This window comes from Erpetoichthys calabaricus, chromosome 1 (assembly GCF_900747795.2).
Source record: "Erpetoichthys calabaricus chromosome 1, fErpCal1.3, whole genome shotgun sequence".
In the NCBI taxonomy this organism is placed as follows: domain Eukaryota; kingdom Metazoa; phylum Chordata; class Cladistia; order Polypteriformes; family Polypteridae; genus Erpetoichthys; species Erpetoichthys calabaricus.
The window spans coordinates 10,825,694-10,852,161 of record NC_041394.2 but is presented as its reverse complement, the minus strand read 5'-3'; the positions used below and the strand labels follow the sequence as shown (position 1 = coordinate 10,852,161).

General features: G+C 41.7%; 1 protein-coding gene across 2 annotated transcripts in view; it reads right to left on the bottom strand.

Moving 5' to 3' along the window:
- The window catches only part of wdr62 (WD repeat domain 62), a 242,829-nt gene that overhangs the window by 14,731 nt on the left and 201,630 nt on the right, over positions 1–26,468 (bottom strand). For both annotated transcript variants that reach the window (XM_028795560.2, XM_051933967.1), the window contains exons 24-27: positions 19,723–19,871; positions 13,824–13,991; positions 6,728–6,839; positions 5,820–5,910 (exon numbers count right to left, since the gene is read on the bottom strand). In XM_028795560.2, the coding sequence (XP_028651393.1) occupies positions 5,820–5,910; positions 6,728–6,839; positions 13,824–13,991; positions 19,723–19,871 (520 nt within the window). The remainder of the gene's footprint in view (positions 1–5,819; positions 5,911–6,727; positions 6,840–13,823; positions 13,992–19,722; positions 19,872–26,468) is intronic.

The window sequence follows — 26,468 nt, the reverse complement described above, 5'->3', positions numbered from 1 at the left end:
ACTGACTTAATCAGTTTTAACACGAAAAGATGCCGATGGAAGAAGAGAAGAAACGGGCCGCTAGGGTAGAGAAAAGAAGAACCACTCAGTAAACAGCAAGCGCATCAACCTCTGAGCAAACAAATGGTAAACGTATAGAGAAGGAGTAGGAAAAATATAAGTCAAGTGTATTCACTGCACATTATCGTACAGTGTGCAAATTACTGGTCAAAAATATTATACCACATTCATATTGACCTCCAAAAGTTCAAGAACAGTGCAGGGTCAAGAGAGAGCTTCATGGAATGGGTCTCCATGGCCAAGCCTGACATCACCAAGTGCAATGTAAAGCGTCGGATGCAGTGGTGTAAAGCCCACCACACGCCACTGGACTCGAGAGCAGTGCAGATGTGTCCTCTGGAGTGACGAATCACGCAATCCGATGGACGAGTCTGGCCAGGAGAACGATACTCGCCTGACTGACTACATTGTGCCAAGTGGAGGGGGGGGTTATGGTGTGGGGTTGTTTTTCAGGGGTCAGGCTTGGCCTCTTAGTTCCAGTGAAAGGAACTCTTAAGGCTTCAGCATACAAAACCATTTTGGACAATTTCATGCTCCCAACTTTGTGGGAACAGTTTGGGGAAGGCAACCTGACTGGGCACGCACCAGTGCAAAGAGCAAGGTCTATAAAGAAATGGAGGAGCGAGTTTGGTGTGGAGGAACTTGACTGGCCTGCACAGAGCGCTGACCTCAACCTGATACAACACCTTTGGGATGAATTCGAGTGGAGACGGCGAGCGAGCCAGGCCTTCTTGTCCAACATCAGTGCCTTACCTCACAGATGCTCTCCTGGTCACAAATTCCCATAAACACACTCCTACACCTTGTGGAAAGCCTTCCCAGAAGAGATGAAGCTGTTAGAGCTGCAAAGGGTGGGCCGACTCCATATTAAAGCCTAAAATTCCTAACCTGTCGGCCAATTATGAAAAGTAACAACAGCTAGCCGATATAAACGGCCAAAAAAAGTTCAGTACAAATTTGTAGCATTGGCCTTCTTAAAAAGGGAACTAAAACAGAGCCTGTACATCATATTCTTCACTTTTGATGTGTAATAGGTTTTTCACGTCATACATTCTTTCTGGTCTAATGATATTTCTTCATTGGATTCCCCTCTCTTCTGGCACAGTTTATTCAGGTATATTTGTTTTTGCTCCAGGAATCACAATTATCAATTCACACAACTAAAACTACTTCACAGACTTACCCATTAAAAAATATTTTCAGGGGATGTGGTATTCTCCTCTGGTTCATTTTGTCACCTCTGTTTACTTGGCTTGCCTGGTACTATTTTTAATACATGTTCTCACACTGCCCTCCTGTCTTTTCTCTGTTGACCAAAGTCTGTCACTTTCTCTATTCATTTCCTTCTGTGACTGTGGTGACCTTGGTGCCCCAGAGACTTTTTTTTTTTTTTTAATATAAAAAGGTCCCATCTACTCTCACTTTTTGCCAGCATGATTTGTTCTGTCTACTAACTTCGGCTTTCAAATTACTCCTAGACTCTCAATGGAAAACCCCAGGGCTTGTCATTTTCAACAACGCTGATGAAAAATGTCAGGACCCTACAGAGAATGCAGTTTGTTGTGAAACGTGGCTAACAACTAACATCTCAGATGCTAACGTGGAGCTACCCGGGTTTAGCACAGTTAGAGTGGACAGAGACGCAAATACCTGCGGGAAGCGGTATTTAATATCTTTAATTTAATATTGTTTTTGTATCAGTATGCTGCTGCTGGAGTATGTGAATTTCCCCTTGGGATTAATAAAGTATATCTATCGATCGCCATTCCTCATTTTTCAATTCGATTTCTTTTGAATAGTCCTCATGCCAGTCTATCGTGCTTCAGTTAGACCAATTCTTGATGGATTTATCTTGGCCCAGTCAATTAGAAATTGGGCATCTGGATCTCATTGAGATTGTTCTTTTACATTCTTTGAGCCTTTTTTGGGCATTGTGATTGCTTTCCTGTTAGTTACCTACTGTCTTTTTTTTTTCTTTCAGTCTTTTATTTGTTTTCCTTTCAAGGCTCCAATTGGGAGGAGTTGGGGGGGGGGGGGGGGGGGTACGTTTGGTTACATTGTTTCCTTCTTAAATGGCTTGCCTTTAGGCTTCTTGTGAACATTTTGTTACAATTAAATAAAAAAAAAAAAAAAACACTATGTTGACAAAAATATTGGGACCCCCCCCCCCCTCCCTCCAAAACATGGCCACAGGTGTGAAACATCGAGCACCGCGTCAAGCAGACTGCTGGCTTCTACAAACATTTGTGAAAGGCTGGGTCGCTCTCAGGAGCTCAGTGAACTCAAGCCTGGTAACGGGATAGGATGCCAACTGTGCCATAAGTCCATTTGTGAAATTTCCTCGCTACTAAATATTCCACAGTCCACTGTTAGTGGTATTAGAACAAAGTGGAAGCAACTGGGAAAACAGCAACTCAGCCAAGAAGTGGTGGGCCACAGAGTGGGGACAGCGCATGCGGAGGTGTGCAGAAGTCACCAACTTTCTGCAGAGTCAGTAGCCACAGACCTCCAAAAGCTCAAGAACAGTGCAGTGTCGAGAGAGAGCTTCATGGAGAAGGTCTCCATGGCCAAGCAGCTGCAGCCAAGCCTGACATCACCAAGTGCAATGCAAAGCGTCAGATGCAGTGATGTAAAGCCCACCAAACGCCACTGGACTTCAGAGCAGTGCAGAAGTGTCCTCTGGAGTGACGAATCACGCAATCTGATAGATGAGTCTGGCCAGGAGAACAATACTCGCCTGGCTGACTGCATTGTGCCAAGTGGAGTGGGGATTATGGTGTGGGGTTGTTTCTCAGGTTTTGGGCTTGGCCCCTTAGTTCCAGTGAAAGGAACTCTTAAGGCTTCAACATACAAAGCCATTTTGGACAATTTCATGCTCCCAACTTTGTGGGAACAGTTTGGAGATGGCAACATGACTGGACACACACCAGTGCACAGAACAAGGTCTATAAAGAAATGGAAGAGCGAATTTGGTGTGGAGGAACTTAACTGGCCTGCATAGAGCGCTGACCTCAACCCGACAGAACACATGGGATGAATTCGAGTGGAGACGGCGAGCGAGTTAGGCCTTCTCGTCCAACATCAGTGCCTGACCTCACAAATGCTCTCCTGGTCACAAATCCCCATCAACTCCTACACCTTGTGGAAAGCCTTCCCAGAAGAGATGAAGCTGTTAGAGCGGCAAAGGATGGGCTGACTCCATATTAAAGCCTATGGATTCAGAATGGGATGTCATTAACATTCATGTGTGTGTAAAGGCAGGCGTCCCAAAACTTTTGGCAATATTCATATTTTGGAAGAAACCCTTCAAACGTCAGCCATGAAACTGAGACTTGGACGACGCTACCACTTTCAGCTGGACAATAACCTGAAACACTGTGCAAAAATAACCAAAGTATGGTTTGACAAAAAGAAGATCCAGGTTTTGCAGTGGCCTAGCCACAGTCTGGATCTGAATCCAATTGAAAATTTGCAGTTCACAAACGAAAGCCTTCAAACTTTGCCCAGCTGGAGCAGCTCTGCAAGGAATAATGGGGATAAATGGCTCTCATCTAGATGTGCTAAGCTTGTAGATGGCCACCCAAAGCAACTGCAAGCAGTTATTGCCGCAAAGGGTGCTGCTACCAACTACTGACTGTGTGTCATGTGAAGGGGTCAATTACTTTTTCAAAAGCATTTTTTACAACATGACTGTCAATTTGCATTCGTTTAGTTTACCGAGCTCTAAATGTTTCAAAATATGTACACAGAGCAAAAAAAGTTCACTGTGATACTCTGTATTTGTGGTTTTTATAGGTTGTAATGATGTAAGATGGAAATACGGTGGCTTTCCAGATGGGGTTGAATACTTTTTATACACATATACATACACACACAGGGCTGCAGGAGAGTTTTTCCCCCCCAAGCTGTTAGACTCCTTAACACCAGGCTGCCTCCTGGGATCTTCCACACGGCCTCAACCACCGCTAAAAACAGAACTTTTATACATGCGAGCGACTGTCCTGTAAAGACGAGTGTGCAGGTAGAGAAGAACTGAAAATCTCATACTGACATTCTTGATATCCTTCTGCTGTAAAACATTCTGACCTGTCATTGTCTACACAAGTCTTAAACAACTATTATCATACACTGATCATTTCTGTATTATCTATTATTTATTTATTATATTACATATCTATTGACTATATTTATGTATATAGATTGCAAATACCATACATTGCATCAACGTTCATATTGCTAACTACACGTCAATATTGCTGCTACTTCTGTCTTGTCTTGTTTGTGTTTTAATTTTAAATTTTAATTCTATTTTTAATTTATTTTTTGCACGTCAAGTTGTTACACTGTCGACCCTGAGCTTCGCAATTTCGTCGGTCTGTATGCTTGTATATCGCCGGTTCTCAGACTTCTTTAGAATTTCTTGTGTGGCGGTCCCTTTAAAAATTGTTCGATGGCTCATGGACCCTTTTATTAAAAATTTAAAAATCCATATCATTTCAAGAAAATTGGGGGTGCCAAAAACTTGGCACAAGGGTGCCACATACCCATTGCGTGGCACTGCATAGGTACAGGCTGCTGTGAATAAAACATTTTTTGACAAAATTATTTATTCAGAAAATATTACGTACATCTTAGTTATTAAATTTAAGTTAAAATTTTAATGGGATGGATGCATCTGCTTTGCCTTAACCATTTGTGTTGAGCGGGCAATTTCACCACTTAACACAAAAAATGTAAGATGTGTTTGTTTGTTGATTATCTGGATCCACCTTTAGCGTTCTTATTTGCTTCTGAAATATACGAAAACTGTTCGCGAGTATTTTGATTCTATGAAAGAATCGAAAATTCTTGATTATGATAAAAATAATAAGGGCTGGTTTGTGCCGAGCAATAACGGTGGGAAAACAATGCAGTGGCAGCGAATAACAGAACAGCGGATTAGTGGTTGGGTCTAGGTCAGGGGTCCTCAATCACGGTCCTGGAGGGCCGCAGTGCCTACAGGGTTTTGCTTTAACCCAATTGCTTAATAAGAAGCACTTATTGCTCAAGTGACACATCTGCTTCACTTTAGTTGTCTCGTTCGTTAAGATTTTGAACCCTTGTTGCTTATTTTTGTCTTAAACAGCTGTATTCTTGGTTTTTAATTGCTCCTAATTAGCAAGAACATGCAAATGACAAAAGAGACCAGTATTTCTCCATTTAGCTTGTTACCATTTACACCTGTGTGTATTTATCATACACTATTGGGTTTAATTAAATACTTGGGGGGAAAAAAGTGAAGGACTGAGAATTACTCATCCATTTTAGACTTCAAATCATTTGGATGATATCTTTAGAAAATATATAAGCTATGAGAATGACCTGACATGGCAGAGTTAAAGCAGTAACAAACCATAAAATTAAATTATTGGCAAGAATTGCTTTCTAATTAAGCAACTGGGTTAGAACAAAAACCTGCAGCCACTGCGGCCCTCCAGGACTGTGATTGAGGACCCCTGGTCTAGGTGATGGGGGTAACGACGGAGCTCAGTCACTTACTTCCCCTCAGATGGTAAAGGTTAATAATTATAAAAATATAAATAGTATAAATATGCAATCATTTCTCACAGTCCCACCGAAACCGCTTGACCACGGACCCCAGTTTGAGAACTGCTGTTGTATATGGTTGAGATGACAATAAAAGTTCACTTTGACATTGACACACTCCATATACAATATATTAGTTATTTAGTTAGAAACAAAAAGTTGTTCTTTCTTACCTCCTCTTCCTTAATGGAAATTCTACTGTTCTCCTCAACTGGTAACTCAGAGGTAGAAATGAGGATCTTGGGAGGAAAACCAGAAGCTAACCTAAAGTGAGGCAGAGTGGAGAAATTTTAATAACTGATGGTTCCATCCATCCATTATCCAACCCGCTATATCCTAACTACAGGGTCACAGGGTTCTGCTGGAGCCAATCCCAGCCAACATAGGGCACAAGGCAGGAACAAACCAGCCAGCCCACCGCAGGGCACACACAGACACACACTAGTGACAATTTAGGATCGTCAATCCACCTAACCTGCATGTCTTTGGACTGTGGGAGGAAACCCACGCAGACACGGGGAGAACATGCAAACTCCACGCAGGGAGGACCTGGGAAGCGAACCCAGGTCTCCTAACTGCGAGGCAGCAGCGTTACCCACCGCACCACCCTCAACTGATGGTTGGGAATACTAAACAAGCAAGAACAGACACAGACAAGACTTAAACAAAAAAAAAAGTGCACTAGTTATATGAACAAAAGAACAGAAAAGGCTGAAAAAAGACTGAGAGAGTTGCCAAAAAATGATTACATCTTGCCTGAAGAAGGGGCCTGAGTTGCCTCGAAAGCTTGCATATTGTAATCTTTTTAGTTAGCCAGTAAAAAGTGTCATTCTGCTTGGCTTTTCTTTACATTCATAATGGCTAACACGGTACAACACTCTAGTACTACAAAAACTGCAGGAAACAGTATGTAGCCTTTTAAAGAAGCTATGCATTTGTCACTGCTTTTTGTTTTTTTTGTTTTAATTTAAAGAACTTCTGTAAAGTGCTAAATTTCCAAATAAAGTTCCATCTCTCTGCCAAACTAAAACTAATGTCATCTTCAGTGGTGAATAAGATGTGAACATAAAGATCAAGTTACCGCTGCACATTCTGACATCTAGAAAGAAATCTTGCAGAAATGCTGAGCCGTGGGTTCAAGAAAAAGCTCTCTGTGCTTGGCTGAAGGTCCATCAGGTTGTTATCAAACTTTTCTACAAGGAAAACAAAAATATATTTTTTCAATAGCTGACCACTCCAAAATGAAGACTGAACAAAGAGAACTAACCACGTTAATGACATTTTGTAAATGTTAAGACTAAAAGAAGCCTAATGGTGTGTGAACAGGTGCACTAGATAGATAGATAGATAGATAGATAGATAGATAGATAGATAGATAGATAGATAGATAGATAGATAGATAGATAGATAGATAGATAGATAGATAGATAGATAGATAGATAGATAGATAGATAGATAGATAGATAGATAGATAGATAGATGTGAAAGGCACTATATGATAGATAGATAGAGATAGATACTTTATTAATCCTAAGGGGAAATTCACAATATATTTCACTAAATTATTATTAAATTAATAATATATTCACTATATCAGGGGTCTCCAAGTCTGGTCCTGGACTGCTACTGTGTCTGCAGGTTTTCATTCGAACCCTTTTATTAATTAGTGACCAGTTTTGTGCTGCTAATCAACTTCTTCTTCTGCCATTTTAATTGACTTTTTTAATTAAGGCTTGCTCCACCTAATTCCTTCCTTTTTTTCCTTAAGCAATATGCAAACAGAAACGAGACGTGAAGTGAGCCATCACAAGACCAGCTAAGTCTGGACCTCAAACTTCATCTAATTTCATTCCGACCAGTTTCTTAATTAAAAAAGACAATTCCTGTTATTAATTAAACCGGTAATTTAACTCCATGGCGTTTTTGGTGATGTTATTCCGTCTCTGCAGAAATTTCCAAAACTGTTTTCTTTTTTCTAAGAGCAACATCAAAATGTTTTGTGGACCCGAGCAGATTAACATTACTGAGACATTCCACTTTATTTTCAGATATTGTATGAAGGACACAGGTTGGGTGCTCATGTGTTGGCTCACTTTGTATCTCATTATTGTACGGCTGCTTAATAAGGAAAAAAAAAAACAAAACAATTAAAAGGGGTCTGAGTCTTAAATAGTATGTCAATTAAAATTTAGGCAAAAACTAATTAGCAACAAAAACTGGTCACTAATTAAGAAAAGGGTTAAATTGAAAACCTGCAGCCACAGTAGCACTCCAGGGTGCTTTAATTATAAAGCTATAAAAATAAAAAGTTATAAAAATATGCTCAAAAAAGATATATAAAACCTGCTATACACATATTTTACGCAATTTAAATTTTATAAATCAGAACCATCTTGTAAATGTGCTTTTGTGAACATTCCTCAAATACCACCTTATTTCACCCTGAAACAAAATTGTGAAAATAATTACGAAATTATATAAAAAAAAAAAAGCCAAAAAAAACCAAAAAAAAAACCTCCAAACACAGGCATCAAAGTGGATTGACAGTCACAGACAAAGTAAGTGTGTGTGTGGGTGGGTGTAACAGAAGAGGGGGGGGGGGGGGCTGATGCGGGGGGGATGGGGTGGGTGGTGTTGGGGGGACTGAACATATCTACGCTCGTTGATTTCAATCTGTGAATGGCATCTGTAGCTGGAGATGCCTTTTTATGCGGCATCATGCCAGAGCAGTCCTGGGGCCTCATGTATAACTGGTACATACGCACAAAAATGTTGCGTAAGCCCGTTTCCACGCTCAAATCGCGATGTATAAAACCTAAACTTGGCGTTAAGCCATGCACATTTTCATGGTAGCTCCAACCCTGGTGTACGCAAGTTCTCTGCTTGGTTTTACAAACTGGCGGCACCCAGCGTCAAAGCAATGCTGCTGTTCCCGGGTGGTTTCCCTTTCTTTTTTACATCCACAACGCATTATCAAATACACTGAAATTAACCGGACATCACCGGCTACAAATCCAGCAACTCCTTGGCCGCTGAGGGAGACGCTTCTCTGGCAGAGGAGCTGAACATCTTCTTTGCCCGCTTTGAGGCGACACCAACAGCAGCTCCATCACAGCAGCCTGTTCACAACAGCAATATAATCACAGTGGAAGAGTGTGAGGTGAGGCGGGTGATGAGGAAGGTGAACCCAAAGAAGGCTGCAGGACCTGACGGTGTGGCTGGACGGGTGCTGAAAGACTGTGCAGATCAACTGGCCGGAATCTTCACCAGGATTTTCAACCAGTCCCTGTCCCATCCTGCCTCAAGTCCTCAATCATTGTTCCGCTGCCGAAAAAATCCAACACGAACAGTCTGAATGATTTCCGCCCAGTGGCACTCACATCTGTCATCATGAAGTGCCTGCCTGCCAGCAGACCTGGACCCATTTCAATTTGCTTACAAAGCAAAGAGATCCACGGAGGATGCTGTGGCCATAGCCCTTCATGCTACCCTGACCCACCTGGAGCAGCAGGGGAGTTACGCCAGATTGCTCTTTGTAGACTTCAGCTCGGCGTTTAACACCATCCTCCCACAACGACTGGTGTCCAAACTGGCAGATCTGGGACTTCCATCACTCACCTGCAGTTGGATACTGGACTTCCTGTCTGGTCGCTCCCAGAGGGTCAGGCTGGGTCTCCACACATCCACTGCTCTCAGCCTCAACACCGGGATGCCGCAGGGTTGTGTGCTCAGCACGCTCCTCTACACCCTCTACACATATGACTGTGTCCCCACTCACCATAGCAACAAGATTATAAAGTTTGCGGATAACACGACGGTGGTCGGACTCATCTCGGGCAAGGAGGGTGAGCTAGTATACAGGGACGAGGTGGAGCGACTGTCAGAGTGGTGCACAGTCAATAACCTGCTCCTCAACACCAAAAAAACGAAGGAGCTTGTTATTGACTTTAGAAAAAACAAAACTGACATCCAGCCACTTATCATTGGCGGGGGGGCCTGTGTGGAGAGGGTCCCGGTGTTCAGGTTTCTGGGTATGGAACTGGAGGATGACCTGACCTGGAGCGCCAACACCAAGGAGCTGCTAAAGAAGGCGCAGCAGAGACGGTTCTTTCTGAGAACTCTCAGAAAATACAATCTCCCAAAAAATCTGCTCCTTGCTTTTTATCACTGTTCCATCGAGAGTGTGCTCATGTACGGAGTGTGTGTGGGGTACGGCAGCTGCGGTTCCTCAGAAAAGAAAGCGCTCCACAGGGTCGTCAGGACAGCGGAGAGAACAATTGGTTGTACCCTCCCCACACTGGAACAAATCTACACCTCCCGATGCCGCAAAAAAGCAATTGACATTTCACAGGACTCATCACATCCCGGTCATTGCCTCTTCCAGCTTTTGCCATCGGGCAAGAGATACAGAGCTATGAAAACTAGGACAAACCGCCTTAAAAACAGCTTTTATTCGAAAGCAATCATGGCCCTGAACTCAGAATAAAACTGCTCCATATTATTCTACCAATGTGCAATCCTTCAATTTCGTTGTTCCTTTGTAAAAGTGACAATAACAATAAAGATCTATCTATCTATATTGTTTATTAATTTAAAGCATCTGATTGTAATTAACCTGTAACAATATAATGGTCCACGAAATGGCCAAACTATTCTAAACACCATAGCTGCTTTAGTGTTGTTACTCTCACTGCATCTCCTTCTACTTTCAGCTGCTCCTGTTAGGGGTTGCCACAGCGGATCATCTTTTTCCATATTACTCTCACTGCACCACTGGGAGCAGCTGATTGGAAAGAGAATTACCAGTATACAGAATCAAGCACACACTGCCTCAGCCATGCTGTCTATTTGAATTGCTCCCATACGGCAAACACTTCAGAGCCTTTCCTGTACGGACCTCACATTTCAGAAACAGTTTCATCCCAAGAACTATAAACGCAATCAATCAGTGCATCAAGTACTCCTTTTAGAACTGTTTGTACTTATAGTGTACAATTACCTCACTATAAACTTGCGATACAGTTATAATATTGCAAAACCTGAGCCACTTTATAAAGTGCATATTTACATATGATGACGATATCATTTTTAAAATGAAATGCAGCAAAATATGTTTATTACATTATACAGATAAAATGTTAAAGTCTTTAAATAATCTATATTGTTAATAATTAAACATGTGAGGACACAGTGGCGCAGCGCTAGCTAGTTCAGAAATTGTTCCTGCCTCACGCTGTATTCTTGCTGGGCTGGCGCAACACTGGAAGAATAAGATAGAATAATTAAACATGTACTACAAAGATATTTCGATGTTCCTTAAAAGTTTTGAAGAATCGGCGTTCTAAGCTTACAGATGGCTTAACGTCCATTACAGAGCTGATTGTGCGGTGATTGGTTACTTGGAGAAAGAAAAGGAAGGACAGGAATTGAGGGTTGGTACATTTGAAAGAGACAATACTGCTGTAATAAATATATTTCAGACCTGTTGGCCAGTACACTGAAAAGTGACAACAGGTAGTTGATATAAATTGACGAAAGAAAAAAAAAAAAAAAAAAAAAACTATTTTAGTGCAAACACGCAGCCTTGGTCCTCTTAAAAGGAAACTAAAATACAGTCCTGTGCATCACATTTAAGCTTTAACATGCTTGTCAAGTCAACACACATTATAACAACAACTTGGTGATATGAACAACATGTGTGAAATGTTATTTAGCTGGTTTGCCGGCATTTCCCTACTTGATCAAGGATGTCCTTTGTTCCCCAGTTTTCTCCGAAATGTTAAGCATGCATGGGTCAGAGATGCTGCCACTGTATGCACGTTCCCCTGTCAAGATTTCTTTTATAAAATACCCAAAGTTTGTATGCTAGGTTGCATACGCACATTTCAAGGTTGTTTGTTTTTTTTTTTTGCATACGCAAGCTTTATAAATGAGGTCCCTGGAATGGAGGTGGAGGAATACCTCATTTGTTACCCAATACTCTGATGTACATGTTTTGCATACAGTTTTTAAGTTACGATTTCGGGTTGGGGGGGCTTTGGCGTGGTTGGGCTGTCAGGTTCAGTACTTGGGTTCCACTGTGGCTGACTGTTTTTCTATTCCAACGAGTCGCTCTTTCATCACAATGACCTCATTTTAATTAGCTGGCATTTTTTCTTTTCTTATTCTGTATTCAGAAAAGCACTCGAACATGATGCATTTAGGAGACATTCAAAAATGTGAAACATTTAGCCATAGTTTTAAAAACTTTTGTTACCATTTTCTTTTATCTTTCACCTTTTTCTGCAACGTCTGCTCCCTTAATTAATGTATATCCAAACACCGTCTCCTAATGATGAGCTGTGTAAGCACAGGTGTAAAGGACCCTCACCGCCTGCTAAACAGAGCAGCTATTTAAATTGTGTGTTCATTTGTGTGCTGATTAGTAATAAAAGGCTTAAATCAGGGCGGCACGGTGGCGCAGTGGTAGCGCTGCTGCCTCGCAGTTAGGAGACCCAGGTTCGCTTCCCAGGTCCTCCCTGCGTGGAGTTTGCATGTTCTCCCCGTGTCTTCGTGGGTTTCCTCCGGGCGCTCCGGTTTCCTCCCACAGTCCAAAGACATGCAGGTTAGGTGGATTGGCGATTCTAAATTGTCCCTAGTGTGTGCTTGGTGTGTGGGTATGTTTGTGTGTGTCCTGCGGTGGGTTGGCACCCTGCCCAGGATTGGTTCCTTCCTTGTGCCCTGTGTTGGCTGGGATTGGCTCCAGCAGACCCCCGTGACCCTGTGTTCGGATTCAGCGGGTTGGAAAATGGATGGATGGGCTTAAATCAAAGATCCTGTGGACTACCTCAACCGCAGCCTCGTGTTTTAAAGTGGGCTCCCAACTTCATTAAGCAAGCTGTTATTTCCCAGTTTTCATGTTATGGGGTCAACCTAGAAATTCTAACACTAAATTTGGTCAATTTTTCTAAGAATGTACCAAGCATTTGAAGGATAGTTCTGCAGACGAGATTAGACAGGAGTCCTCGTGGACTGTGATGTTTGCTGATGACACCGTGATCTGTAGCGATAGTAGGGAGCAGGTTGAGGAGACCCTGGAGAGGTGGAGATATGAGAGGAGAGGAATGAAGGTCAGTAGGACAACCACGACAGAATACATGTGTGTAAATGAAAGGGAGGTCAGTGGAATGGTGAGGATGCAGGGAGTAGAGCTGGCAAAGGTGGATGAGTTTAAATACTTGGGATCAACAGTACAGAATAATGGGGATTGTGGAAAAGAAGTGAAGAAGAGAGTGCAGGCAGGGTGGAGAAGAGTGTCAGGAGTGACTTGTGACAGACGGGTATCAGCAAGAGTGAAAGGTAAGGTCTACAGGACGGAGGTGAGAGCAGCTATGTTATATGGGTTGGAGACAGTGGTACTGACCAGAAAGCAGGAGACAGAGCTGGAGGTGGCAGAGTTAAAGATGTTAAGATTGGCATTGGGTGTGACGAGGATGGACAGGATTAGAAATGAGGACATTAGAGGGTCAGCTCAGGTGGGACAGTTGGGAGACAAAGTCAGTATTACGTTGGTTTGGACATGTGCAGAGGAGAGATGCCGAGTACATTGGGAGAAGGTTTTTAAAGATAGAACTGCCAGGGAAGAGGAGAAGAGGAATGCCTAAGTGAAGGTTTATGGATGTGGTGAGAGAGGACATGGAGGTGATGGGTGTTACAGAACAAGATGGAGAGGACACAAAGATATGGAAGAAGATGATCCACTGTGGCAACCCCTAATGGGAGCAGCTGAAAGAAGACAACGACGATGACACTCAGCGGAGCAAACTTCACAGAAAAAGGTGAATTATAGAATATGGTAAAAGAAAGTTTAATATTTAAAAGTAAAGCAAAAAATGCTGAATTTCTGTTACATGTAAATATCATATCAGAACATTTTTCTGAAGGCAAAATATGAGAAGAAAAAGGAGCAACTAATGAACAGTTTAGTTAGAAGTAATGTGGACATAATGATTTCTGAAGCTGGTTAAAATGAACACCTGCAGCCGCAGATGTCCCCAACAACTGAAGCTGGGAAACCCCTTAAGTAGGAGAATACACTGGTGGAGGGGGTGGACAATCCTTAATTTCGAGACATGGTAGTATTTTGGCATTGTTGTTTTAAAGAGGACTACAGAGAATTTTATCAGTGAATGTCTTACCATTTTCAAGGTCATCAGCCAAAGTCGCAAAATGACGGAGGAGAACCTTCTCCTGTTCTGGAGTTAAAACCATTGGCATGTCTTGAGTAATACTCCCACAGTGCTCTTCTTCCTCTTCATCCACACTTGAGCTGCCGGCTGAGCTCAGCTGACTCAGTGAGTCCACATCTAAACAAAAAAAGTTTTTATTGGATGGGAAGGAAAAAAAAACAATAATAAAAAAAAAAAAATCACATTTGTGACAAATGGACCTCAACAACAAGGCAAATGGAATGCTGTCAATGGCTGGCATCTGTTGAAAGAGAATACTAAGACACTTCAAATAAATAAAATACAACTGCTGAGTTTAGGAGAATATGGATTATTGGCATAGCCACATCTGGCATTTATTACTAAGGAATAAAGCAAACTTGTTTATGGGTTTACTATCACTCATCTGTAGGTAAATGTTTCTCAGTTATGCAGTTTTCTATATCCATGTCAAGAATTTGTGTCTCTCTAATAAAAAGTATTGAGCTATATGAAAAAGACACTGAATGTTGAAAATGTAAGATATCAAACAATGAAGTCTCTTTCCCTTGGGAGACGATGGTTACTTGCAACAGTGCCTCATAATATTATGCCATATGTACAGTGCAAGCTGGAGTGAGGTATTGCTCTGTAACTGCACATAAAGAATGAATAAAAATGTACTGAATTGGAAAAGTTACTTTACATGAAGCACTGTGTCTTAAAATTAAGTATACAAGACATACTGGAAATACCCCTCACAAATACAACTGTCTAAACTTAACTAACTCAACACCTCCAGCTATTGGTGCCTTCACTGTCCTACTAGAACCACAAGATTGGTAAGTGTACATATTTTAAGCCTAATGCTTTACAAGTATAGAATATTTAAACTGGTTTGGAAAGGACTGTAGTAAACCTAAGGCATAAAAACACATTTCGTTCACAACAGAAAATCTACACACTTTATAATCTACTAGCCAACCCGCGACGTAGCATACGCCGCATAATTATGTATTGATAGGTTAGGTTAGGTTTCTTTATTTAGTCATGTTTACACAGGAAAACATGAAATTTGCCTTCTCAGTTGAATCTAATAACAAGTAACAGACAGAATGAAATAAAACAGACAAATAGAAATAAGAAAGGTTAAGGTAAGGCAGTTAGATAAAACATATCTATACCAAAAAAAAAAAAAAGGTAACAGGATATATATCAAAACCTTAAACATTATCTCCGATATTTCTTATTGAAAAGTCGTATGGCACTAGGAAGAAAGGAGTTTCTGGAGCGATTTGTGCGGGTTTTCAAAGCAACTATCCTTCCTGATTTACTGAAGTTTAGTTCTACATGTAATGGATGTCTGTCATCAGTTGAGATGATTTCCAGTTTCTTTAGCATTGCCCTCTGACACACACTAGTCAAATCATCTACATCAGCCCCAATAACTTTAGCTGCATTACTTCGTAATCTGCTGGAGCTTTTTTGAGTTTTGGTTTGTCAGACTATTAAACCAGGCAATGAAACTGAAAGTGATCACGGACTGGATCATACTACGATAGAAGGACAACATGAGATCCTTGTCTACTTTAAATAGTTAGAGTTTATGGAGGAGAAATAAGCGCAGGTTGCACTTAGAAAATAATTTTTTTGTATTTGTATTCCAGTTAAGATTGTTATCTAGGTAAGTTCCTAAGTATTTATGTTCATTCACTATTTCTACCTCCTCTCCCAAAACTACAATAGGTGAAAATACAGATTTCTGTCTCTTAAAATCAAATATCATTTCTTTGGTCTTTTTTACATTCAGAGTGAGAGAGTTTTTATTGCACCATTTTACCATACAGTCCACTTGATTTAGATAGTGGCTTTCATCCTCCCCAGATATGCATCCTATGATCATGGTGTCATCTGCATACTTAATAATAGAGCAGTGGTCATTGTTCTGTCTCAGGTCACTTGTGTACAGAGTAAACAGTAATGGTGATAAGACACACCCTTGTGGACTTCCTGTATTTGAATGAAGAGCTTTTGAAAAAGTGTCCTGAACTTTAACTGTCTGTGAACGATTTAAAAGAAAGTTCTGAATCCATAGTGTGATAAATGGGTTTACATTCATACTGTTTAATTTCCCAATCAGTATATGAGGCTGTATAGTATTGAACGCTGAAGAAAAATCCAAAAATGATGGGTGAACACTTCCTGAACGACACAGTTGTCCAAATGGGGTGGGTTTGTGGATACCACTGTGAGTGAATGAAAAGATGGACCTCTGGAGAGAGCAACATGCAATTGTCCGTGACTGAAAGCGGGATTGTCTGTGACGATGGAGGCCACGCTGGTGAAAGTTACTTCGTCGGTAGGGATAAGTTTCAGCACTTGTTCATTAAGGTGTAGCGAGTCTTCGTTGCTGACACTTAATATAGCTTGCGTACTGAGTTGTTCCGGAGTCACAGTTGAGAAACACTTTTTTAATGTCTTTTAAGCACAGGGAAAAAAATTAACATGTGAAACATCCGTAATGTAATAAACCACCAAGAAAAATAACATTGCAATAATGCACGCTACGATCCGATCACTGTAAACAGAAGTGAAAGCAAAATCGAGCCCGGTGCATTCTTTAACTGCCTTGTAGCGCAATGGTAGTGTTGCTGCTTTGCAGTAAGGAGACTGTGGAAGATTTTGGGTTCGCTTCCCGGTTTCTCCCTGTGTGGATAGCGCTTCGAGTACTGAAAACACTGGTATATCAATGTAATGAAGTATTATTATTCTTATGCGTCCAGTGCTCTCTCTCGCGCGCGCCTGTATGTGTGTGTGTGTGTGTCGCTCTCTCTCGCTCGCTCGCTGCACGTGTTCCTGCAGGCATACCAGTAAGTGAATGAAAAGATGGAACTCTGGAGAGAGCAACATACATCTGTCCGTGACTGAAAACTGGTTTTGGCAGATACATGCACATCATTTTGAAAGTTTGGCCCTGTGCCTTATCAATTGTCATCGCAAAGGCAAATCTAACAGGAAATTGTCTTCGTGTTAAAGTAAAAGGCAAATTATCCGTGACAAACTGTTTTACACGCTGCACACCAACCCGCGGCGTAGTATACGCCGCATAATCACGACACTTTTTTAATGTTTTTTAAGCAGAGGGAAAAAATGAACATTTGCAAAATCTGTAACGCTGCTTTCAGTAAGTACAATGCACACGTGTTTAATTTGTCGGCCACTTTTTGCCAGCCGTCTTTTCTGGTTTGGGCTGCTTTTACAGTGTTACCGCTTGTGTATATTAAATCTTGAAATCCTTCGAGTTGCTAATTAACTAACTAACACCCACCCACCCAGTTTGTGAGAAAAAAATGCGCCCGTTCTTTCATCATTTTGTTGCAGACAATCAAAGACTTGCTGATCATGTTTTCTAGACTCAATATACATTGGCTTTTCACTCAGCGCGGGGGCGCGCATTCATCTCGGATTATTACATCCTGCTAGACTAATCTGCTACACGGCTGCGTTTGAAAAACCGACTTATGAGTTTCACCGGCATTAATGATTAGGAATCTGGTTGGAACAAAACCCTGCAGCCACAGGGGTTCACCAGGACCGAGATTGGGAAACACTGCTGAACACAGACGAAACCGACTCAGGTGAGGAGTTGGGGCGGGCAAAGTAGTTGCAGCTATTGATTATTTAGTGTTGTTTGCCTGGGTGTCTGATCTGCTCGACTGGATCAGAAATAAAAGGAAAACAATGTGAAGGCAATGTCACAGGTGATCCTGTGGTATAGGGGGTCCACAGCTCCCCTTCAAAAGGCCATTATTAAATAATCACAGCGCTCACAGTGTAGCGAGGGGCGTGGAAGTGTGGCTGAAACGGTTTCAGGGTGGAGTTGTGCTGCAGGCATTTCTCCCCTGTGCAGTGTGCAAGCGAGTGAGGAGAGAGAGAAAGCCGGTACGTTAGAGTGAGCAAGAGCAGGCTCGAAGGCAATGTGTTTCTGTGGTATAGCGGGTCCACAGCTCCCCTTCAAAAGGCAATTTTTAATCAGGCGACTGACAGTAGTGGAGTCAGGCACAGAGGTGGTCAGCTGGTGAGAAAGCGTCTCGACTGTTGCAGGGCCTGCATCGGTGAAGCAGGTGAGACGCTAATGAAAGAGGTACAGGGCTTATTGGTTTTTAAAGACTGCTTCCTTCATTGTGTTTTAACCTCAGTTTTAAAGGATTGCGCGGCTCTCTCTGTCTTGCACTGCCTGTGTGTGTGCGTCTGTCTCTCTGTGGCGCTGCCTGTGTGTGAACCAAGGTTCCACTGAGGTTGACTAATGAAAAGTCAACATGGCTCAGAGCTGCGTGTGGACTGTGGCACAGACAAACAGAAATGACGGCATGTTTTCCGAGGCGTCACGTCCGAGTTGGTGGGCGTGGCTGTGCGAGTTTTCGTCGTATCCAATGGTCTTATGGTGGCCGTGGTTCCTTCCTGCGTGCTTTCATGGGTGTCGTGCCGCTCTGGCGGCGGCTTAGAGAATTATATATATATATATATATATATATATATATATATATATATATATATATATATGGTACAAGAGGCAACTGAAAAATTATAATAAAAAGGGGATAAATAATACTCTTCATTGTTTAGGTGTCGGCTTTTGTCTACAGGAAGGGGTTGAGGGTGACAATCAGCTGTTAATGGCGACAAAACTCACTCTCTGCTCGGAGGAATGTTAGACTCATTGACTCGGCATCTAATCCTTGCGTGTGCGTGAGTTACGAAACGTAAACAAATGTAAACAAAGGCAAAATGGCATCAACATCTCACGAGGGAGCGAAGCGAGTGCAGAAAAGATAAATACTCAGCAGAGGATGTTTTGCTTATTATTATCGCTGAGTCGGACTCTGATTTTTCAGAATCTGATTTTGTTGAGAGTGAGCAGGAGATCGAGCAAGAGAATTAGGAACTGGCATCAGCTGATCGGACACCAGCCGATACCGCCCCTGCTGATTGGCTGCCAGCTGAGCGCAGTCGCGCAGCTGATGCACTTAAGGCAAGGTTCGTGTGGTAAGGAATACCCAGACATTGATCCATGGGAGTCAAACTGGCTACTGGACTTCACTTGTAAAATTTTTATTTTTATACTGTATTGAGGATTTGTTCTGTTCTGTGTATTGTATTGACCCCCTTCTTTTGACACCCACTGCACGCCCAACCTACCTGGAAAGGAGTCTCTCTTTGAACTGCCTTTCCCGCGGTTTCTTCAATTTTTTCCCTACAAGGGTTTTTTTTGGGAGTTTTTCTCATCTTCTTAGAGAGTCAAGGCTGGGGGGCTGACAAGAGGCAGGGCCTGTTAAAGCCCATTGCGGCACTTCTTGTGTGATTTTGGGCTTTACAAAAATAAATTGTATTGTATCTTTAACAGGAGACTGAAGTCACATGGGACTAAGTTTTGAATTAAGGAGCCGGCTCTCCTGATTATTTATTGATCCTCTATTCAATGATAAAACTTTTTCGTATTTATTTTAATTTGTTCATTCTGTGTCTTCTCATTGTTTTAAAATGAAAACGTAAAACTATTTCTGTTGAGCTTTTTTCCTGTTTGCACATTTTTCACAAACTGACACTGTGGCACTCTTAACTGACATAACTGGAAAGCTGAATTAATACCGAATCAGAGGACATAAAGCGCCTGATGATAGGATGAAATATTGCTACTTTAAAGTTAAAAAAATACTAAGGTACCCCAGGTGGATTTCTGGGATTTATGTGAAAAGGGCTAAAATTAAAATTCTACTTAAGGAGAAAAAAACAACCTAAGAAACTGACCTAGCAGGCTTCACACTTATTGATTGTGTCACTCTCAACTCCACACCTCCATACAGCACATGATAGTGTATAATAAGGTTACCGTCATGTTGCATTTCTAGATTTGACGTGCAACTTCCTGCAGATCCAACGCAGCATGCGCTGTCAGGGCTGTGCTCCTCGTTCTGCTTGTGTCTCCACTTCTTGATCTTGTGTGATGTACCCTTGTGCAGCTCTTTCACATCAAACTCACTAAAAGGAAATTAAAATAAACCCATCCCCGTTACTGGCAGTTCTTGGAGTAAGTATTACTTTAAAATATGACAGTGGATGCAGAAAGCATTCAGACCCTTCACTTTTATTTTTAAAAACAAAACAAAAAAAAAAAAAAACACATTTTGCTATGATGTGTGATAAAATAATTTTTCTGCAAATTTCAAGCAACATTTAATACCCCAGAATGACAAAGTGAAAAAAGGATTTTAGAAATTTTAGGAAATCTATTAAAAATGAAAACCTGAAATATCACATTGACACAAGCATTCCAACTGTTTACTCAGCCCTTAGTTGAAACCCCTTTAGCAGCAATTAAGGGCTGGAGTCTTCATGGTCTGACACATACACCTAGATTTCAGGATGTTTCCGACAGTCTTCTTCTGTAGAGACAGTTTACATGGAGACTATCGATGGACAGCTATTTTCAGGTCACTCCAGAGATGTTAGACTGGGTTCAGGTTTAGGCTCTGGAAACAAATCTCCTACAACCAATTTCAATAAGGTTGCACCGTTACTTCTCAGCCCCTTTCTTCAAATGTCTGAACGCAAGATTAATATACCACAGCACAGCAAGCTCAATGATGAAGACATTCAACCGAGAGTTGGACCACAGGATGACATCATATCATCATGAGACAGGCACATGTCACTCCTCTTTTCAGAGCACTACATTGGCTCCCCATAGAGGCACATGTTAAGTTCATATCCTTGATGCTTGCCTACAGAGTAGTCAATGGCTCAGCACCTACAGTATATATGTGAAGATGCTTATGAGGTCTTCCGGTCCACCTTGACCACTCAACTCTGCTAATGAATGGTTCCTGCTAATGTTACCTTTGTGTGTTATCAAATCTCAATCCAGACTCTCTTCATGTGTAGCTTCTAGCTGATGGAATAAGTTGACCACTACCAATCCTCTCAGTATATTTAAGAAGCATTGGAAGTCTCCCTTTTTGTTCTGTCAATTTTGGTTTAATTGAAAATGGCTTGGTTACGTATTTGTAACCGAGGAAGTGTAATGTGCTTATACGTATTTTGTTCTGAGCTCTTCTCAGACTTTCAGTCTGCTGGTACGTGTTTTTATGTTTCTGTACCGCTTTCCCAAAGGCAGTGGTACAAACAGTCAATTTCCCGGATGGGTGAGATCCACAGCTATACATTTGGCCCTCTTCTGCACCCTTCCAGCGTATACATATTCCAGGTCTAGGAGAGGACTTCCCACGATCCCCTGTGCTGTTCTCACCACCCATGCCAAGTCCTTCCTGTCCTGTGCAGCTGCCGTACCACACTGTCATACTGTGACAGAGAATGCTTTCTATAGCGGATCTGTAGTTTGTGAGCAGCCGAGAGGAGAATCCAGCACGTCTCATCTTCCTGAGGAAGAGGAGTCTTTGAACACATCTCATCTGGTAAAGAAGGCCAACAAAGACCAGGTCAGATCCGATGTGATGTGGATACCCAAGAACTTGATATTGTCCACACACATTACAGCCTCCTCATGTATGAATATAGGAGCATGTTCTGTTCTTCTGGAACTCCTACAGTCCACAATGACTTCTTTGGTCTTGCTGGTGGGTCAAGATGAAGTTGTTCGCTGAGCCCCATAGTGCTAGGTGTTATATCGCCTCTCTATAGTGAGTCTCATCATTGTCTGATATGAAACCCACCACGGTCGTATCATCTGCAAACTTCACAACCATATTTGTGGCATGGATGGCAGAGCACACAACCCTGAGGCATGCCTTTGTTCAAAAACAGTGTGGCTGATGTACGAACTACAATTCTAACCCCCTGAGGCCTCTTAAAGAGAAAGTCCCTGATCCACAGACAACGATGTGGACCAGATTATGAAGCTTTTGTACCAGCCTGTCCGGGATTATGGTGTTAAACACTGAACTAAAATCGACGAACAACATCCTAACATACAGTTAGGTTCATAAATATTTGGAAAGAGACAACTTTTTTCTAATTTTGGTTCTGTACATTACCACAATGAATTTTAAATGAAACAACTCAGATGCAGTTGAAGTGCAGACTTTCAGCTTTAATTCAGTGGGGTGAACAAAACGATTGCATAAAAATGTGAGGCAACTAAAGCATTTTATTAACACAATCCCTTCATGTCAGGGGCTCAAAAGTAATTGGACAAATTAAATAACTGGAAATAAAATGATCATTTCTAATACTTGGTTGAAAACCCTTTGCTGGCAATGACAGCCTGAAGTCTTGAACTCCTGGACATCGCCAGATGCTGGGTTTCCTCCTTTTTAATGCTCTGGAGTTGCATCCAGAGTTGTTTCATTTAAAATTCATTGTGGTAATGTACAGAACCAAAATTAGAAAAAAGTTGTCTCTGTCCAAATATTTATGGACCTAACATAATTGTTAGGGCACTGCAGATGAGTCAGGGCTGTGTGAAGTGTCATTGAGATGGCATCCTCAGTAGATCTGTTCTTCCTGTAGGCGAACTGATGGTTGTCAAATCCAGCAGGGATGGCATCCTTGATGTACTTTAAGGAGAATTCTCTTAATGCACTTCATTATTACTGGGGTCAGAGCCACAGGGCGGCAATCATTAAGGCAGGTGACCGCGGATTTTTTAGGCACTGGCACAATAGTGGAGGATTTCAGGCAGACAGGGACCATTGCAAGTATATGCTAAGCAAATAGATATAAATGTAAATATGAAAATTTGGACTCTGGCTGGCAATTTCTGTTGGAGAGGCGAGTCTCTGGCTGTGTTCAGTGGGCCTGTGTCAGAGATTAAGGAGCAAGTCCTCCGTGTTGTGTGGGAGTGTTATGTGGGCATAAAGAGATTAACAATAGTTATTAGATATTAATGTGTGTTAATTTAACAAATCAAGTTTAGATTAAGACATCATCGATACATGCCATGAAAATGTGTTTAGTAACAGAACTGAATGTCTCCTGCATTTCAACAGAGTATTTTATAGTTGCTCTCAAAATTTGGTCAAACTAATACTGAGCTGTGTAACAGGAACTTAATAAAGAACGACAGACACTGCGCCTTGAGAAGCAGCAGTTCAATGTGTACAGTAGTGTGATAATCACAACTCTCATTCTGTCCAAAGAGATCACAAAATTTCTTGAAATCAAGATGGGATTACTTTGTGCAGCTTCCTACTCTGACTTCACAGAAGTCTTTTCAATACCAAACATGACCTCTCAATACTGGCTTTTGGAGATTGGGGCCGATCCCAAAGGCAGTGGGCCAAAGTCAGCCCAAGCACAGGTGGTTTTCAGTTCATCACTATGAACAGCTGACTGTGTTTGTTTCTATAGCAGCTGTGAAGCACCACATCCCTAAATAATAACTGAAATTCAAGAGGCATTTGACTGCTAGACCGATGCCACAGTTACTGAAGCATAACAGCTGCACAGTTGTAATCCCCTCCTTTCAGATGCTTTTAGTGTTGGGTTCCCATGTTTAAGAAAGGCAAAAGCACAACTGCTTTCTATACTCAAAATTTAAACCACAAACACACACACACACAAACACACACACACACACACACACACACACACGCGCGCGCGCTTTGGCTTTCAGAACAAGGCCTTATAAAAGAGTGTTTGCATTTAATGTGAAAAGCATCAGCTATTGTCATCATGCCTCTTGGTCTCTCTGTATAAAATTCCTTGGCTCCCAGTGGATCAAATCTGTTGGAAACATTTATTTTGTTTAAGCAGTGTAGGGTAGACTGGCATTATCCATTTTGCTTTGCTTTAGCGCACAAGTCTTTGGATTGTGAGGCAGCAGCCAGACCCTCCTTTACTGACATTTAACTTCAGCTCAAGTGTCATTTCTCCTCAAAGGGACTCTCTTTGTAATGCAATTTCTGGGTCTCATCTGATAAGACTGATCCCAGGAAAGTGGCATTCATAAATAACTCTATTCAAACACTAGGTCAGTGAACATAAAAGAGCCATAACTCAATGATTTACAACTTTGACACATGAAACTTTGCACCCATTGTCAAACAAAAGGTTGAGCTTTGTGTACCCAAGAAACAAATGGGAAAAATTCTAACTCTATCCTTTATAACCCATTACCAACACATTCTAAAGATCCCCTTCTGAATGCTCCGCCTGGAACCTTGGTCGTAATTTCAGCTCCACAGCAGGACACCTATGGTGTGGCTGTAACAAAGGCTGGAGTGACGATCCATTTTACTCAAAAAGGTAACCTGGTGCTAGACTAACAGTGGAAGACCATCTGTAAAGGAGCTGGACTAGGGTAATACAAAGAAAGGTGCATGAGCAAGGGTGAGACCGTACATGAAGCCACATGTTCTTGCTAAAGAATTGAATGATCACCAACTACGCCCTGGAGGTAGTAGAGAAGGACAGAATTAAAACAAAACTGAGTGCCATTACGAACAATGCTGCACATCCCCTCTCTGACACACTAACAATGAGGACTTTCAGCCAATGAATTAATCTGTAGAAGTCTGTCAAGAAACACAACTGGGGCTCCTTAATACCAACAGCAACACTCCTATATAGCGCCGGAGTGTTTTCAGACCCAAGTGTATGTATATATTTGTTTACTTACTTACAGTATCTACCTATTTATGTATTTATTTATTTACATAGCTTCTGTAAAAAGTCACATAACGAAATTTTTTGTTGGTAGGACTCGGCTTTAAGGCAGAATACTTAAATACACAATACACTATCAATAATAAACATAATAAGTATAAAAGACAGCAGCAATAAAACAACATCAAGTCCAGACTTTTCCTGAGGTAGTCCGCCTGCAGAGACCAGTGATCTGTGAGGAATACGAGTGTGCGTGTTTGATTACGAGGGAAAGTGTGTGTGCATGTCTACAGGGGGACAGGTTAGGGGTAGACATATGTGTGTGTATCAGAAGGCCAGATGGACTTCACAGCTCTGGGGAAAAAGCCGTCTTTCAGTCTGCTGGTACGTGTTTTTATGTTTCTGTACCGCTTTCCCAAAGGCAGTGGTACAAACAGTCAATTTCCTGGATGGGTGAGATCCACATCTATACATTTGGCCCTCTTCTGCACCCTTCCAGCATATACATATTCCAGATCTAGGAGAGGACTTCCCATGATCCTCTGTGCTGTTCTCACCACCCATGCCAAGTCCTTCCTGTCCTGTGCAGCTGCCGTACCACACTGTCATACTGTGACAGAGAATGCTTTCTATAGCGGATCTGTAGAAGTTTGTGAACAGCCGAGAGGAGAATCCAGCACATCTCATCTTCCTGAGGAAGAAGAGTCTTTGTTGGGCCTTCTTTACCAGATGAGATGTGTTCAAAGACCAGGTCAGATCCGATGTGATGTGGATACCCAAGAACTTGATATTGTCCACACACATTACAGCCTCCTCATGTATGAATATAGGAGCATGTTCTGTTCTTCTGGACCTCCTAGAGCCCACAATGACTTCTTTGGTCTTGCTGGTGGTTCAAGATGAAGTTGTTGGCTGAGCCCCATAGTGCTAGGTGTTGTATCACCTCTCTATAGTGAGTCTCATCATTGTCTGATATGAGACCCACCACGGTCGTATCATCTGCAAACTTCACAACCATATTTGTGGCATGGATGGCAGAGCAATCGTGCGTAAATAATGTGAAGAGTGCTGGGCTGAGCACACAACCCTGAGGCGTGCCTGTGTTCAAAACCAGTGTGGCTGATGTACGATCTACAATTCTAACCCCCTGAGGCCTGTTAATGAGAAAGTCCCCGATCCACAGACACAACGATATGGACCAGATTATGAAGCTTTTGTACCATCTTGTCCGGGATTATGGTGTTAGACCGTGGCCCATTAGCAAAAACACAGCCTAAAACGTGGATTGGGTCAGAGATGGGACTCAGATAACAAAATGCTAAAACTGGCTTGTAATGATGTGGCTGTTAGTTTGGGGAACTTGAGTAACCGAATTGAGTAAATCATCTGAACATGAGAGTTATGTCGGTTAACATTAGAATCCCTGAAGCCTACGAAAAAAGTCTGCTTGCTGCCAGTATTGATTGACACATTTGCAAAACAGACACTGATGAGAAGGTGCGAAAGAATTTAAGGTGGCCCGGGATTACGACTTTTTTCATAGGCTTCAGGGATTCTAGTGTTAAAGGCCACACCATCTTGTGCACTACGGCACAGGAAACTTTTGAACTGTCATATTTCTTGTGACAAACTCGGATCAGGAAGCTAAACATTTGAACTGTTACATTACGAAATAACTGAATACGTACTTACAGGAATGTGTTTAAATAATAGTAAACAAGAAATACAGGGAAAATAGAAATAAGGAAAATTACTTATGGAAATAAATATATTTAAATCATTTGGTAGGGAAAAAATCTGATTAAAAATGGAACAATTAACACCATCTCAGAAAGGAATGTCCAATCAAGAAATGAGAGGATCTGGGCAATGAAACACAAAATAATTCTTATAGGAACAGAAGATCTGAAATAGGAGGTCATGTTGAATACAGAGAGGAAGGGTTGAATCTCTGTCATCATTGCTAAACTGTTGAAAATAGTTTTTCTTCTATTTACATTTGGCACTTAATCT